Source organism: Perissodus microlepis, chromosome 1 (genome assembly GCF_051167445.1).
Source record: "Perissodus microlepis isolate ML-2025 ecotype Zambia chromosome 1, ASM5116744v1, whole genome shotgun sequence".
NCBI classification, from domain to species: domain Eukaryota; kingdom Metazoa; phylum Chordata; class Actinopteri; order Cichliformes; family Cichlidae; genus Perissodus; species Perissodus microlepis.
In genome coordinates, this window is record NC_140461.1 from 1,440,773 (window position 1) to 1,457,108 (window position 16,336).

At 50.5% G+C, this 16,336-nt stretch overlaps 1 protein-coding gene across 3 annotated transcripts in view; it reads right to left on the reverse strand.

The window, feature by feature from the left end:
- Positions 1–16,336, reverse strand: part of ccdc102a (coiled-coil domain containing 102A) — a 55,859-nt gene that overhangs the window by 13,367 nt on the left and 26,156 nt on the right. The window contains exons 1-7 of one of the 3 annotated variants that reach the window (XM_084925879.1): positions 11,408–14,428; positions 10,597–11,016; positions 9,915–10,307; positions 4,440–4,663; positions 3,854–3,962; positions 2,253–2,369; positions 1,585–1,794 (exon numbers count right to left, since the gene is read on the reverse strand). In XM_084925879.1, coding sequence (XP_084782005.1) covers positions 1,585–1,794; positions 2,253–2,369; positions 3,854–3,962; positions 4,440–4,663; positions 9,915–10,307; positions 10,597–11,016; positions 11,408–11,422 — 1,488 coding nt within the window. In that variant the 5' untranslated portion in view covers positions 11,423–14,428. The other 2 variants (XM_084925897.1, XM_084925888.1) reach the window with 2 other exon arrangements.

Genomic DNA, 16,336 nt, shown 5'->3' on the forward strand with positions numbered 1-16,336 from the left:
TGTCAGCTGATTGGACGGTGGGGATGTCCACACAGGAAGTGATTCAGTCTGGTGAATCACTCCTCCCGCTGGAGGTCGCTTCAATAACTCGCTTCGAATATTTGGGAACAGTTCAAAAGTTTAACCCCGCCCACTTTGGTTAACCAGCGTCAAAGTCGCTCCTTAAACCTCGTGACCACGGGACTTCCTTTAAACGCCGTTTCTTACCTCGCCTCCTCATCACGCCTCACTGTGATCAGGTGACTTATCTGACACACACACTGTCCATGTGTGTGTGTGTGACAGTGAACATCAATCTGTGCTGTAGCATCCACAGCCTCGACTGTGGATGAAGATGATTCTGCTATCAATCACTCTGTGTGTGTGTGTGTGTGTGTGTGTGTGTGTGTGTGTGTGTGTGTGCGTGCGTGTTTCAATCACTCTGTGTGTGTGTGTGTGCGTGTTTCAATCACTCTGTGTGTGTGTGTGTGTGTGTGTGCGTGTTTCAATCACTCTGTGTGTGTGTGTGTGCGTGTTTCAATCACTCTGTGTGTGTGTGTGTGTGTTTCAGTCATTCGCCCTGTTTGTTGTTCGCTGTGCGGATCAATACTGTGGTTTTAACACTAAACACAAAACACAATCAATCTTTCTGTTTTTAAACACACACACACACACACAGACACACACACACACAGACACACACACACACACACACGCAGTTCCTGAAAGACAAGGTCGGGGCACAAACACGTAGCGCGAGCTCATCGGTGTGCAGGAAACCAAACTTCCTGCACTTTAAACCTCGTTTGTGAATCAGTGGAAATGTGAGAGGCAGCAGCATCTCCTCTGTGTCGTCCACACAAACGTGGCATAAAGCCCGCAGCTGCTCTGCATGTGCAGCACGCGACCTGCGTCAGCTGCAGGGAAAGTAAGTAACGTGTAATCGTCACAGGTGGAAGGCACCTGACGAGACTCGGGTTAACTCTGAGCTGCCAAAGAAATTCTCTTTTTAACTCCTCGCTTTATTTAACGAGCTGTGGGAGAGGCAGGATGAGCGTCGGGCGCTCGGAGGGCGTCTGACCTTAACGACCCCCTGACCTGAGGTTACAGGTACGCTGTTTCACCTGAATGAAACGTTCTCGTCTTCCGCTTGAAGGAAATAAAAGCTGAAGTTTGTTAATCTTCTATTTTTTATCTGCAAGCTGATGAACCTGCTCGTCTCAGCTCGAGACACCTCACCTTTCACCGTCTCTGCCCATGTACAAGTTTCTCCATCTTTATTATTGGATGTCAGTTAACCTGCATGTAACCATGACGACATGGACACCCCGTGACCCGGCGTTGTCTCCCCCCTTCAGCAGGAGCTCAGACTGTCATGAGGTTTTGATTAGACTTGGTTTACTTTTCCTCGTTATTCAGCCGGCTGATGCCCGCCTCGGACCAAACGCCGCCCGTCTCTACATCTGTGGAGGGATTTCCACGGTGTCGTGAAATGAAGGACCAAAAAACCTGACAGCTGTGCAGCGTGAGGGATGAAACCGTGGAGGAACACGCGAGGAAAATGAAAGAAGAGAGGGAAGTAAGCACGCAGAAAGCCCCGCCCACCTTGTTCCTCTCGAACAGCTCGGTCTGGATGGCCTTCAGGTCGCTGTCGAGCGCGGAGGCGGCCTGCCGGCGCTGCTTGGCTAACTGCTCCTCCAGGTCTTCAACCTGAGCTCGCAGTTTCTTGTTGTCCCTCTCCAGGCCCAGCTTCTCGGTCTCCAGGCGCTCTCTACGCCCCCACTCTGCGGCGTTCTCCACCTGCAGCCGCTCCATCTGTAGGAAACACACGACACGCCTCAGATTTCACAGCAAACGCCGGTGGAGGCAGGATTGACTGTACGGCAGCCCAAACATCCAGCTGTCAGTCAAAGAGGCCACACCCCTAATAATGCCCACTTTAGCCTTAAAATAACATAAACAGCTGTTCTGAAGCTACACTGCTATAGGTGTAGCTGCTGGGGGATTCCCATGATGCACTGGGTGCTTCTTCTTCACTCACTGTGTGTTTATCCATCTGCATGTAATCATTAGTGATTATTCATGTCTGTCTCGGGGGGCCGCCCCTCCCTGAGTGCTTCTGCACCTACAAACTCACAGACTGTTTTTAGCAGTCTGACATTTTTAATCTAATTCTGTATGAAATTGTTCATAAATGTTAGAGACGTCCGTTCACGTCTTCCACGGCTTTTCTCGGGGTCGTGATTCTCGCGCGCTGCTGTCAGGTCCCTCACCTCAGCTCGTAGTTCGGCCAGCTTCTTGTCCATGCTGGTTCGAGCTCCCAGTTCGTCCTCCAAGTCCTCAGAGATGCGTCCCAGCTCGTCCTGGTGCATCTCCTTCAGCAGGTTCAGCTGCAGGATGAAGACATTGAACATTTTATCTTTCAGTGACTCTCAGGCTTTCCCGGCATCGTTCAGGCTGATGTTAGAAATAAATCCACGCTTAAGCCGCCTGACATTTAATGTTATCTGGACGTTTTTCGGGGGAGGCGGCTGTTTCTTTAAAGCAGACACTGTGAGACGCCTCCTGTGATGTTGGAGGATCTGAAACAACATGCGTGGAGATAAGCGTGACCCCCCCCCCCCCCCCCCCGTCATATCTCCTTATCTCTGCCTCTCGTCTCATCCGCCTCCTCCAACCTGCAGCGCGATCCCGCTTTCATCTGCATCTTCTAACACGCTTATCTACAAACTCCGTCACCTTCATCATCATCTACACATCTCTCACATCTTCTGCCCCCCCCACCCCCACTTTGCTGCTTTTATCTAACTCATGTTCATCAGACCTGCCGTCTGCGGAGCGGTGCTGCCCCCTAGTGGTTCGACAAAGACAGAGATCGTCACACTCGGCTTTATGGTTTGGACGCTGCCGAGCACAGCAGGCCTCCTGCAGCTGAAGACCTGCCGGGACATTTGAAGCAATCAGACTTCTTAGTAAAGTCATTTTAAGGGCTTTTTGGAAAGTTTATGACTCGTGATGACTGACGATCACTGCGCGATCAGCACAGAGGCCACAGGTTTGAACACCAGAAATAAAAACATTCAAAGACCTGAAAATGTTCAAACAAAAGCAAAACTGTGATCACTGAAATGTTTAAGAACTCCTGCTCTTCTATTTATTTGTAACAGCTGCTGTTGTTGTTATTATTATTGTTATTGTTGTTATTACTGCTGAATTGAAGGTCAGCTGTGCACATTGGCTGCGCCTGTCCTGTTGCATCAGTTGCTGTTTGACAGTAACTGTTGTATAAAGAAGTAAAAACCGAAAATTCAAACTGAACACGTCACAGACGCATGATGCTGTGCAGCTGCTGCATAACGAGCTGAAACAATCACGACCTGTGTTTATCGTCCTTTTGTCGTGTCGTGATCACTGGAGTTAGAAAGGAAATTCAAACGCCGTCAGCAGCTCTCGCTCGTTTGCTGACTAAATGTTATGAACGCTAATTATTTGTGGACCGTCTGCGAGCGTCACGTGGACCAAACTGTGTGTGAAAATCTGAAGTGAGGAACATTTTCTATGAAATAATTCAAGCTGTAAGTCGAGCGCGTGTCTAACAGGAAGTCCCTGAGAATCACGCACTCCGGCTTCCTTCGTTGCACTTTTGATGTATTTGTCACGTTTGCGCCTTCTGCTTTCTTTCGGTTCGGCTGCTTTGCTCCGTCTTTGTCTTCTTGTTGTGCGACAGCAGGTCAGTGATCGATGAAGCACGGAGCTCAGAGACACGAGCGCTCGTCTGTTAGCAGAAAAACAGTCAGAGCGCACGTTTAAAGAAGACGGACCGTCCCGCGAAGCAGCGTCCGCTGTGCTCGGGTGACCCTGTGCTGTGCCTCACCTGTTTCAGAGCCTCCTGCTTGCTCTTGCTCAGCTCCTCGTACTTCAGTTTCCACTGACTGAGCTCAGCCTCGAGTCTCTCGATGCTCTTACTCAGAGCCAGCTTGTCTCTGCAGGGAAACACAGACAGCGCGAATGAGTCACGTCACACTCCCCGCCACACTCCCCGCCACACTCCCCGCCACTCGTGCTAGAACGGAGTAATAAAATAACAGAAAATAAATGTAATGGCAGAAGACTTCCTGTTTCTGTACGATCTGTCGTGTGTTCGTGGTTTGTTTGCTTTCTTGTCTTGTTCTTTCTAACGACAGGACAACGACGCATTTCTCTGTGATCTTCACGTTCTTACAGTTTCAGAGTCGAGCCGACAGGTTTCTGTCTTTACAGATTTCTGATGGTGTGGAAACAATAACATAACTCCTAAAATGAGTTTCACATCTCTGGGCGCGATCGATGAAAAACATTACAGACAAGAAGGATTTCTATGGTGAAATGCTGATTTATGACTACATTATGTGACTGATGGTTCGGCCTCGGGCTGTCCCTGCTGACAGAACCAGAAGTCGTGTTTTTCACGCTTCTCTTACTCTCTCTCCTTCAGCAGGACTTTCTGGGACTCGTCCAGGCGAAGCTGCAGAGCGTTCAGTTTGCTCGAGTCCTCCTCCGCCGTCCCCGCGTCCTCCCACAGCTGTCGGCTGCGCTCCTGACGGCGCGAGCCGGCCGGGTTGACGCCGCCGCGGCCATCCCAGGCCTCCTGAGCGTCGGCGCCCGGAGCTCGGGAGCGCAGCACCGAATCGAGCAGCTCCAGGTCCTGATGGAGAAGGAGACAAAGAGACCAGGAGGTCAGACGGTGACATGAAGGCTAAACCGCACACAGGTGGGAGAGACGGACGCACGCTGGCAGGTAAAGAGAGGGAGGGACGATGTGACAGACATGCTGTGCTTTACTCAGAGAACAGATCAAAGACTTGAAACATGTGGAACAGTTTCTGCAACCTGCTGTAAACTTTGACTTTTAGCTCAAATGTGTTTCTCAGCCCTGAACATGTGGATGTTTCCTCATGAAGTTATGATGGAAAACAACATGAAAAAAAAGCACCAAATCTGGACCCACCCAACTGGAATTTCTGAGGTTGCTGCCAGCGAACTCTCACATCATTTTCACGTTGCGTGTTTTTAATGACCTTAACAGAAATAAAACTACGCGTAGCGCTCGTCCTGCAGCACGCAGTAAATCTGTCCCCTCTGGCAGGCGGACAGCAAAGACCTCGTCCTTATTTCCTCCACAGAACAATCACTCGCCTCCCGCACGATCCAGAGCTGCTCGTTTCTAAGACATCCAGCACGCTGCCTTCAAGTGCTCCCTCAAAAGTAAGGACATCCTGGCATCAAAGCTGAGACCATCGCAGGTGTTCGGAGATCAACTAAAGCAGCTGAGATTTACTGAAGTAAATGTGAGTGCAATCGATTGATCAATCGATATATCGATCACACTGATAGACAGTTTAAACCGGGAGGTGCCGGCACTGAAGAGAGCAGGAAACCTGATTTATCAATGTCCTGCTGTCACGTCCAATCACAGTTTATGATTTTACTTCAGCAGATAAAAACTTTCATGCTTTGTTTTATTGATCAAGCGTCCAAAGGAAGTTCAGTCTGAGGCGTCACGATATCGTCACAACATCAGGTTTTTACAACGCGATTATCAGCGTCACAAATATTCATGCGACCATAATAACCTATAGAAGAAATTGAAAAAAGAAAACAGCCTTCACCTTATTTAGTTTATGCACGAGCTGCTGAGACAGCAACACGTGTACTGCAGTAAGAACACCTGTCGCTGACATGTGCAGCTTCTGTAGATAACAGAGGGTCAAACTGCAGAATCACCTGCAAGTCACGACTCGGGGCATCTCCACACTCTTAATCGGTGTGCAGCTTTAGATTTCAGGCTTCGCACAAACGCGACACACTCGGAGTTATCGTCTCTGAAACGGTCCGAACCGTCAGAGCTTCACTCGCGCCTGTGGGAACGCTTCCCTCTGACTGAGCAGGTTTGTTGTAGCAAGTCGAGAAACAGGAAGTGAAAACCTTTAGCAGGTGTTACCTTCCTGCCCCGCCTCCCTCAGCGGGTAACCCGGGGCTACAGTCACGTAGTGACCACAATGAAGTGGACACGGCAGCTATCAAAGAGGAGCTGCTCGACAAAAAAGACAACATTTGGAGATTACTATTTTAGTGCTGGTAGCGGTAATCTCGTTAAAACGACGTTACCGCCATAACTGCATTAAAGGGGCAAATCTCCGTTGATGAGTTACCGCGGATCGCCCCGTGCGTGGGGCTGGACGGCGTTAACGCGTTAACGAGCTAACCGGGCTAACGAGCTAACCGGGCTAACGAGCTAACCGGGCTAACGCGTTGACGCCAAAAATCCTTTGATTTTCTCAAAAATCGACAGTGTGCCGTACGTATGAATTCTGGTTGCGTTTACTGACCTCGAACCGCTTTTATGTGCTGCAGGCACTCAGCAATCTGTCAACAAATGTTTTAGTTCGACTTTGCTGAGCTACGGAGCCGCACCGCTTGATGGCTTGTTGGAGCATTACAGCTACCGAGGAGCCTCGCGGAGTGATACGTACTGTGCTTCAACGTAATATTACCGTACTGTGTGTATAAGGGCCACAGATGCTTGTTTATGCTCAGCGTCTGTTAGTTTACATTTTGACTTCACAACTATGAGCTTTTCGTTATGCACAAAAACAACATTGTTTTATTTTATTTATGGAGCCTTATTATTTAATAGATGCTGATAATTTATTTCTGAGTACATCTGCGCTGTGTGTTAATAAAGGTGCCCGTGTGAGATCTGGGACAGTGTGACTAAGAATTCTCTTTTTGTTCTTACTTTATGGCTTTAAAAAAATATCGAGATCTATATCGTATATCACCATCCAGCTAAAGAATATCCAGATATGAATTTTGGGTGGTATCGCCCAGCCTTACCACTGCTCTTCTGACTGAAAGCATAAAGATCACGACTCAGTCAAATGTCACTGTTTTCACTGCTCCAGTTTGGATCATTGTAGGATGACAGCAAACCCTCCAGTGTGGACGACGCAGTAACACCAACAGGACTGCGTCGTCCAGACTCACGCGTGAGGAAAAGCGACACAGCGTCACGGAGCACGCTCCGTCCCAACACATGGAAAACAGAGCTGCCACGCTGCCATTACAGGCGACGGCCAACAGAGGGCCCCGCTGCGCCGCTGTGGGTGAGACAAAGCCTGACATGTGGAAGCACTCAAAGAGGAGAACAATGGAAGGAGACAGGAAATGAGGCTGAGCTGTGTGAGAGCAACAGCGAGCCACTGTTCCAAGACCACCTCTGCTGCCTGCTGACAGACACATAATCACGGTTTACATGCAGCCCAAACATGTGCGGAGAAACACAGGGACCCACCGCTGCTGCAAACAGCAGACAAACCGCAGAAATCCTGCGTTTGATTGCAGCCTTCGGTTTTTTCACGTCAGCTCAGATTCAAGTTTAATGAACTCAAACCTGCACGGATGGATGCAACAACGCTTGGGAAGGCTGCGGCGCTTTAACGACGCTCTGATGATCGCTCGGAGGCCAAAGAGGCCAGAAACATCCCCGACGTGATTCACGCTGCAGGCCAAATCTGTCCCGCTCATCGTTTCGGGTTCTGTAACGCTGCAGTTCGTTCAGGTCTGCCGCTTTCTACGCACCGCCAGATTTCACAGCAGAAAGCTGGACGGCACGGTGCAGGTGAAGCACCGCATCGACCTCCGCCTGCGCTGAAGCTCATGAGTAAAATTCACTTCCTGTCCCTGGGTTTGATGACTCTCACACATAAAAACTAAAGACCCGACACCAGAACTTTCTACTGAAGCAGCCAATCAGGTGTTAGTGCAGACTGAAGGTGAAGGTCGCCGCTGTCTCCAGTGGAAGTGGGCCCTTGCCCACGGCAGAGAGTTGCTGTCGAGAATAAAACGAGAAGCAGAATGATTTAAACGTGACCGCAGGGGAACGTCCCCCCAGCTGCCAAGAGGATGTTTCGGGCCTATTTTAGTCACATGATTCATCACCTCTGATACTACAGGTGCAGGTCACGGATAAAACCGAGCAGCACTTTCAGAACTCAACCGAAAGCCAAAGAGACTTGTGGCACTGGACGAAGCAGTCTCTAAATCATACAGTGTGACGGCGCTCTCTCTCAATGATAACGGACAGCCACCCATTTTTGACCCGAGAGAGGCTCACAGGCTGGTCCACACATCCAGCCTGTCGGGGATCCCGAGGTGATCCCAGGCCAGGAGGAGACGTACACCCAGGAGTCTCTGACTGATCCCGGTCTGCCCTGCAGCCTCTGCCCAGCAGGAAGTGTCCACACCAGCCTCCAAAGAACGGCGCCTTATATTCCCGATGAGACTGGTTCACGTCAGCATGAAGCAGCACTTCCAGGTACCATCTTTAAAGCCAGTGTTGCACTTTCAGCATCCCTGAGGACCCGAGGGTCCGCTGAGGTCAGAGTGATGGAGACTTAACCGATCCCTCTGGTTTGGTGCCTGATGTGACGAGCTCGGAGTAAAGTGCCAAAAGGAGCCAGGTGAGGTTGTTCTGGCATCTGATCAGGATTTCTGGAGGTTTTGCAGGTATTCCCAGCTGAGAAGAGTCCTCAGGGTAGAACTCACTGATGATATGTTTACTCTGACCGTCCCTGGAAGCAGCTCGGGATCCCCCGGGACAGACGGACAGACGGTGTGTCGAGGTTCCTCCAGTCTGTATTCCACGTAAACACTACATTCGGGGGGCACCAGCACAGACAGACAGTTCTGTTTCCTCTGCTCCTGGATTTCAGTGTAAGAACTCACAGCCGATGGATGCAAAACTCCCGCGAGACCGCTCCAGTCGATTCCAGGCCGAGGAATCAACTGAAACAGGAAATCATGCTGAGAAATTCCCAAAGGGAATGTTTTGGGAAAGACGGGAATACACCCTGACCATCGAACGATCCCCGGGAGCCTGGAGAGAGCGCTTTCAATGCCACAGAAGTAATTTTACAATAACGTGAACTACAGAACACAGTCATGGTGTTTTCATGGTGCAATAAACAGCGTTAGCTGCAGCGCAGCAGCTGTTGATGCTGTTACACGTGTGGCTGACTCGTTTTTAGCCCATTACAGTTTTTGTTGCGGTCGCGTTTTCATTCTTCTGTTTTTATTGGGCAGAATAAAGCCTGAGCGTTACATCGGCCTCCAAACACAAAGCAGCTCCACAGAGTCAATGAAAGGCTGAATCAAGTTTGTCCTCATGGGACCAACGGCAGAGACGGCAGACAGCGTCCTCTGGAGACACGGCGTGATTCGTGTTCACGTGCTCAGGCAGAGGGTAGCTGTACCTCCTAAATAGGACATCCACACGCACACACACACACACACACACACACACACCTCTGGTGCTATAACAGGGGTGTGTTTTATCATAGTGGAGACAGCAGCCCGAGTGGCCTACATTCACGGATCACGTGTAGCAGCCGAGGATGCGAGCGCACCGATGTGAAGGAGGCGGGCGTTAAACCACCTTCACTCATTCATCTCTCCAACAGCTGAACGTTGGTCTCAGGTTTAACTTTCAGTCACCATTTTACTAAATTCAGCTGAATCCTGTTCAGACCCACTCAGACTTCATTTCTTTTGTAAATACTTTTATTTGTTTACTTATTTTTTACGTTGCTACCTGCTGGGTCAGGACTCACTGATGTCCGTGGATGAACCATCATCAGATCCTTCATGTGCACCAAGCACCAACCTTAAAATGCTCCCCCCCCCCCGATCAGTCTAATCACTGATCAAAGTTCACTGATGATTACATCATTTGTTTCATGAGCACCGAGTTTGTCAGAGCTGCATCCTGATGTTTCATTTAAATGCACAAAGGCAAAACTAAAGTTTGCAGAGGTTAAAGGTCAGGACCTCGTGTGGAAGAAATTCAATCTGAAACCAAAACCAGGAAGAAGAACGCCAGCTGAGAGCACGCTCACCTTCTGACCCGTCTTCTGCCTGTCCAACTCCACGTCCCTCACCGGTTCTGGTTCTGGAGATCCCGGCGGTCCCTCTGCCGCCCTGTCCGGCTTCACGTCGCCGTGGACCTGAGAGGAAGAGGAGGATGACGCCGGGGAGGAAGGGGGGATGGTCGGCGAGGATGACGAGGAAGCGCCGCGGGGGTGCGCGGGTGAGGAGGAGGGGGACGTGGCGGACAGAGGCAGGGCCGCGTGGTCGCCGCGGAGGCGCAGCGTCTCCTGCCGTAGCGTCTCGTTCTCCGAGGCGAGCTCCTGCCGCTCGCGCCGGATGCCGGTCAGCTCCTTGGTGAGGGTGTCCAGCCGCTGCCTGAGCTGACGGACCTCGTCGCGCGCTCGGTTACGCTCCGCACGAACCTGGAAACAAAGACGACGACTGACTGAGCAGGCGGGTTGTCAAACCTCTTTATAGGACATCATCTAAAACACCTCAGCGTCTGTATTACATCATTATTATTATTGATATTATTTCTCCGTACAGGCTCACAGTGGATCGATATCATAGAAATATTATTTCTGCTCACAAACAGCTGCTCATCTGTAGCTCCATAGCTGAGCCTTTCTTTCAGATACTGAATCCCCACCTAGGGCCCCACCCAGCCCGGTCTCCACCCTGCTCCGTGCCACTGAGCTACATTTCTCCCACCTTGCTCCACTTCTCCCTCCAGTTGGCGGTGCAGTCCGACCACCACCTCATGGTCTTCTCCATCTGGGCGGCCCTGGCCCGAGCCTCCTCCAGCTCCCTGAGCCTCAGCTCCTCCCTGCTCTCCCAGTCGGCTCCGGCTGCCTCGCCCATGGCCCCGAGGGAGCCGAGCCCGAGGCCCCCCAGGCCGGGCGACAGCAGCAGCGGGGGGCTGGAGCTGGGCGTTCCTCCCGTGGGGCTGGGGGTGTGGGTGAGGCTGTCCGGGGAGCGGACGCCCCGGTCGGATCCCAGACCCAAGCTGCACAGCAGGCCGCCGCCGGCCTGCTTGCCGCCGTCGGACAGGTGGGGGCTGGGAGTGTGGTTCATGGTGGAGGCGACGGGGTGGACGAGGACGCCGAGAATCAGGAGAGCATCGTCCTCACCCTGGAGACAGAAACACAGAAAGAGAGCGCTATAAGAAAGAGAGCGCATAACAAAAACATAATATAAACCTAAAAATACAAATTTAATAACATAAAAAGTATTAAAAACCATAAAAATCGTTTGTTTTGTTTTTGTTTGTTTGTTTGTTTTATGTTTTTTTCCCCCCACTGTGATTAACTTGTATTGTTGTACATGTTGTATAAATAAGAAAACCAATAAAACATAAAGAAAACAAACAAACACAGACGGGGGCGGCGGCGGCCCGGACCACCGCCGTGATGGTCGTCCACTCACAGCCTTTCAAAGCTCCCAATCAAAGTCTCTGCTGGCTCTAGTTTTCCTGTGAGCCCGGCGCAGTAAAGGTGGAGCGAGTGTGGCGTTACTTGGATACCTGGTGGACTCGCATCGTTTCCTGCTGGCGTTCCAATAATCGCTCGGATTCGATGTCTGTCAGTATTTTTCTTGAAGCGTCTAAATGAAACACATTCGTGCTGTAACGGCTGAACGTTATCTCGGCTGTCAGTGCCAGCTTGGGTTATGAAATCCTGGGAAAAAACACGGTGAAGCTGGTCTCAGACGCCGGGCCAAGAAAAGCTCCGGTCCTTCCTGCCCCCTCGCTCAGCCCCCGCCTCCGCCGCCCTCCCCGCTCCAGAGGAAGTTTCCGAGGAGCTGTGGGACTGTGGGAACAAGTCTCAGCGAGGCAGCAGCGCAGGAGAGGAAATGAAGCAGGTTTAGCTTCAGCAGCTGGGGGCTCAGCGGAGGGTAAAACCACTAACACACCCTCTGCTTTTGCCTCTGTTGCCCCGTTTGCACAGGTAACATGTTGGACCTCCAAAGGTAAACTGACGGCTTTCAGGCAGTGCACGCCATCAGCCCAGGAAGTTAATCACGTGCACTGAGTGTAGTGTAAAAATAACCAGCTGGGCTGGAAACCTCATCGTGTCTGAACAGCCACATTAAAGACGGCAGCTGGCTCCGGCAGATTCAACATGTCCACGATATCCTTCCCTTATTTGGCTCCACCCACTCTGACATCATGACTCGGGCTACAGGGTCACATGGTCATCGGTTTGATTAGCGGGCCAGGACGCCGGCAGCCGGAGCTTTGCGGACGATCATCTGCGTGTTGTAGCTCTGCGCTGTCAGCAGGGGGCAGTGTCACAAACGTGTTTGTTGTTGTGATTTGGTTGAACTCCTGAGAGGACAGGACGCTGAAAACTGCCGACCCCTCCTCCTGCAGGTTAGTGACGCCGCTCGTGCTCCTCTTCCTGTCCAAGTCAGCTTTTAAACCAATCAGCATTCTACGTGCGCGTGGTGACATCACTGTCGACCTGCACGCATTTGTTGCTTTCCCGAAACCGTGCACTGCAGGTAGCACAAACTCAAGATTTCCCAGTGAGACCATGAGGGTGTTCACACGCAAGAGGCGGAGTTTGCAGCATCTGACCAATCAGAAACACGGACGGGCTGCAGGTAGCACAGCGTCGATCAAACGACTTAGGTGACGTTCCTCTTTGTGTTCACGCGATTTTCAGAAAACTTGACCTCTGACCTCGTCCTTCAGTAACAGACAAAGAAAAAGGACAAACAGTTAAAGTGAGGAGAAAAAAGCAGAAGCAGCTGAGGCCGAGGTCCCTGAGAACATTTCAGGAGATGACCTCTGTCACCTCGTTCACGCCGGCAGCCTTTTACAGCCGAGTGCTAAAAAAATGACGATTTATGGAAAGTACACGGCTGTTTCTCACAATAACGCAAAAATAAAATGTCTGAGATGTTGTGAGTCACAAATCAGAACTAAGACTTGAAGAGTTCTTCATCGCTCTTCGTCCTTTTGCTTCATTCGCCCTTCAGCCTGAGGCTGTGCGATTAATCACACGTCAACTGGAATTCTGGCTTCGGCTGATTATTGGAACAAGATAAGTGAGGTATGAGATTATTTGGCTTCTCTTTCCTTTCATCTATAAAACTCTGACCTCACTCGTTTAATTCAGCTCACACTGTGTTTGTTACACTTAAATTACCACTTAATTAAAACACGACGTTCAACTTCTCTCGAAACATAAATGAATCCTCTTCCATCCTGAGTGTTTGAAGGCTTCAGTGAAACCATGTCAGTCCTGACAGCGGACCTCGAACCCGAGTCTGACACGGTTTAACCCGGAGGGCGCTACGTTTGTCTCACTGCTGATGTGCAAACACGAAGCGCTGTCCTCAAACGCGACATCAGCTACACAACACGAGGAAGAAAACGACTCCCTCCAGGTACACCGACAACAGCAGAAACACCGACTTGATCCGGTTCAGCAGACGGCTCATACTGGACTACAGGTGTGCGCGGTTAATGACTGTGACTGACGGTGCAGTCTGGTTGGAGCAGGGACTGAGGGACCAGCCCAATCAGCCACGGCGGGAGTCAGAGGGCGGGACAGGGGAAGTGGAGCCCGCGGTCTTGGACGGGACTCAAACGCAGCAACGTGAACATGAAGTTTCACCGAGTTTGTAGTCAGTCGTGTTCGTCCACCGAGCGGACGAACACGACTGACTACAAACACAAACATGATCTCAGGACCGTGATATGTTCGCAGTAACCTCCACCTCCACCTCCCAGCGTCATGGACTTCAAACTATGACACGCGTGACTTTAGTTTTGATTCTGTGGAAGAAGAAAAAGGCCAAAGAGAACAAAGAGGAGCTCATTGATCTCTCCATCGTCCACAGCAGCAGTGAAACACTGTGTCCAAGCACAAGAAACACAAGACTGAAAACTGAGCAGATTTGACTCTTTCACTAACAATCCTCCTAAAATGAGCCATGAAAGAGATGAACAGTCAGAACCGCAGCTACACACGAGTCCAACATCCACACTGCAAAATAAACAAAGAGCAACGAGGCAGGAAAGCTGCACTTTCCCATCTCTGCCCCCGATAAGCTGCATCGCTAAATCCCTCGCCGACACTCATCCAGCGCCTCCAGTCCCAAATCTCATCCCCCAGTTCACCTCCCAGTCAAACAGCAAACCCAGCAGTGTACTCAGGAAAAACCAGAATCTGGGTCGAAGTGTGGGAGAGGAAGACTAACGAGAGGAGGAAGAGGAGGGTCGGGAAGACGAACGGCAGAAAGAGAAGCAGACGGAAATCAAACAGACGAGAGAGCGAGGACGCAGGCCGCCGAGCACGGGCTGAACGCGAGACGTGAATGAGAGGAAAACCTCCTGCACACACACACACACGCACGCGCGCACACGCACACACACACACACACACACAGTGCCGAGTTCCCAGCTAATGCTGTGTTGTTTGGTATCCACAGTCTGTGCAGGAGCATCATACAGACTCAGTAACATCACAGAGTTTCACCAAAACTGGAGCTCCGCCTCCTTGGACGGTGTGTTAGAGCAGTGACCTCACAGCAGCCATATTATTGGTCACATGACGTCATTAAAATGCTCCAACAGCACAAACAGGTGAAGCTTTATTAAGTTGTACCTTCATAATGTTTCACAGTGTCACTGAATGTTCATGCATTCATGCCAAAGATGTATACATGATGTTCTACTGGTTCATCCAATCACATTCATTCGCTCCCGGGTGTCGTCATCAGGCTGTGGGAAGCGTTAATGTTTCCATGGATGCAGGTTAAAGTTCCAGAGCTCTGATGTGCAGAAACAAACAGCAGCGCTGGCAGAAATGATTGAATCCATGAATCATTTAAAATCTTCATCCTCTCTGTGCCATCAATCTGGTCAGAAACTCATTAATCGGCAGATTCGTGAGTTCATCTCGTGTCCTTTTTACTCTTATATTTTTACAGTCTTTGGATTTTTATCATCATCACCTGATAACAGGAACCATTTTTGATGTGAGTACACTCAGGACCTGAGGAAAGAGAAATGTTTACCTGAAATTTGGTGCACATACAAGGTGAAACACAGACCATGTGGGAGAAACAGCAAACGAGCGTTCGTGCTTCAGAGCTGAACAAACCAACGACTGAATCACGTCCTCGGTGTGTCCTCACCGCAGGAAACAGGCCCCCTACTCCAGGAATTGGTTTTATTTAAAAGTGAGGAAGCTACCTGGATAGAGCGACAGCACACCTGATGACCACTCCCACAGCGAAAGCACCAGAACATCAGAGGCACTGTTCGTGGGCCCTGAATTCATTCCAGGATGTCACCGGCTCCAAACCACCAAAATAAAAGACCCTGAACAATAATCAGAGTAAAAATGCACAAATGTAGAAATTCATTCAAACATTTAAAAGGCACAAACACAAAGCTAATGATCTCCTCGGGCACATTTAAAGCAGCTCATCCCTCTCCCCCCAAACAAACGAGCACAAATCTCACACACACGAGTCTCCTTATCACATACAACCATAAATCATCTCCGGCAGCAGTTTGCAAGGTTAAAGTTCAGCTGTCTGTCAAGTAATCCCTGAAAGGTCCCTGAAAGGTTCAGGGCCGAGTGTCAGTGTGAGACAGCAGCTTGAATCAGTGAAAGCATGGAGACAGCTGACGGACCAGCACTGTGCAAAAGCTTAGGAAAGCAGAGGTGTGACTGAGTGTGTTTGTGCTGCTGAGCGGCGAATCGACTCATCCCGACGGTTAAACTGGCTCCAACCAAATTCCGCGTCAGTCATCAGTAATGAGACACCGCCGGGATGAAGCAGCTGCAGGGCAGCGAGGACAGAGACGGTGAGGAGGACTCGTGAATTTTTAAAGAAGATCCGACCGGAGCAGCAGCCGGGATCAGCACCTCGCACTGCTCGGCTCCATCCGACCCCTCATCACAAACTCGTACGCAGCATCCGTGCACATAAAATCGTTTCGAGGTCAGTAAACACAACCAGGATTCATACATAAGGCACACGGGATTATAAGGGGCTCGATTTTTTTTGGTAAATATCACCCGGCACTATTTGGTGCTGGAAACTTTTCCTTTGGACTTGGAACTTGCTAAAACCTCTTTGGGTGGGGGTGCAAACATTCCTGCATGCAGGAAAAACCCTGTGCGCACACACACACCTGATTTATACTCTGCTCCTGGATGAGGAAGGAGGAGGAGGAGGAGTGCACCTTTGTGTGTACAGCTGACAGGAACGAGCACATCGATCTGTTTCCATCCGCGCAGGAACGTGTCAGTGCTGCTCACCGGCAGCCTGCACTGACTTGCAGCTCCATCCTTTCACCAGCCTGCTACAGCTTCTCTCCACCCCTGTGTGTGCTGTCAAGTTGTTTATCTGCTCAACCAACACCAAGGCTACGTTCACACTGCAGGCGAAAGCGCATCAAATCCGGCTTTTTTGACCCTCTGCGACC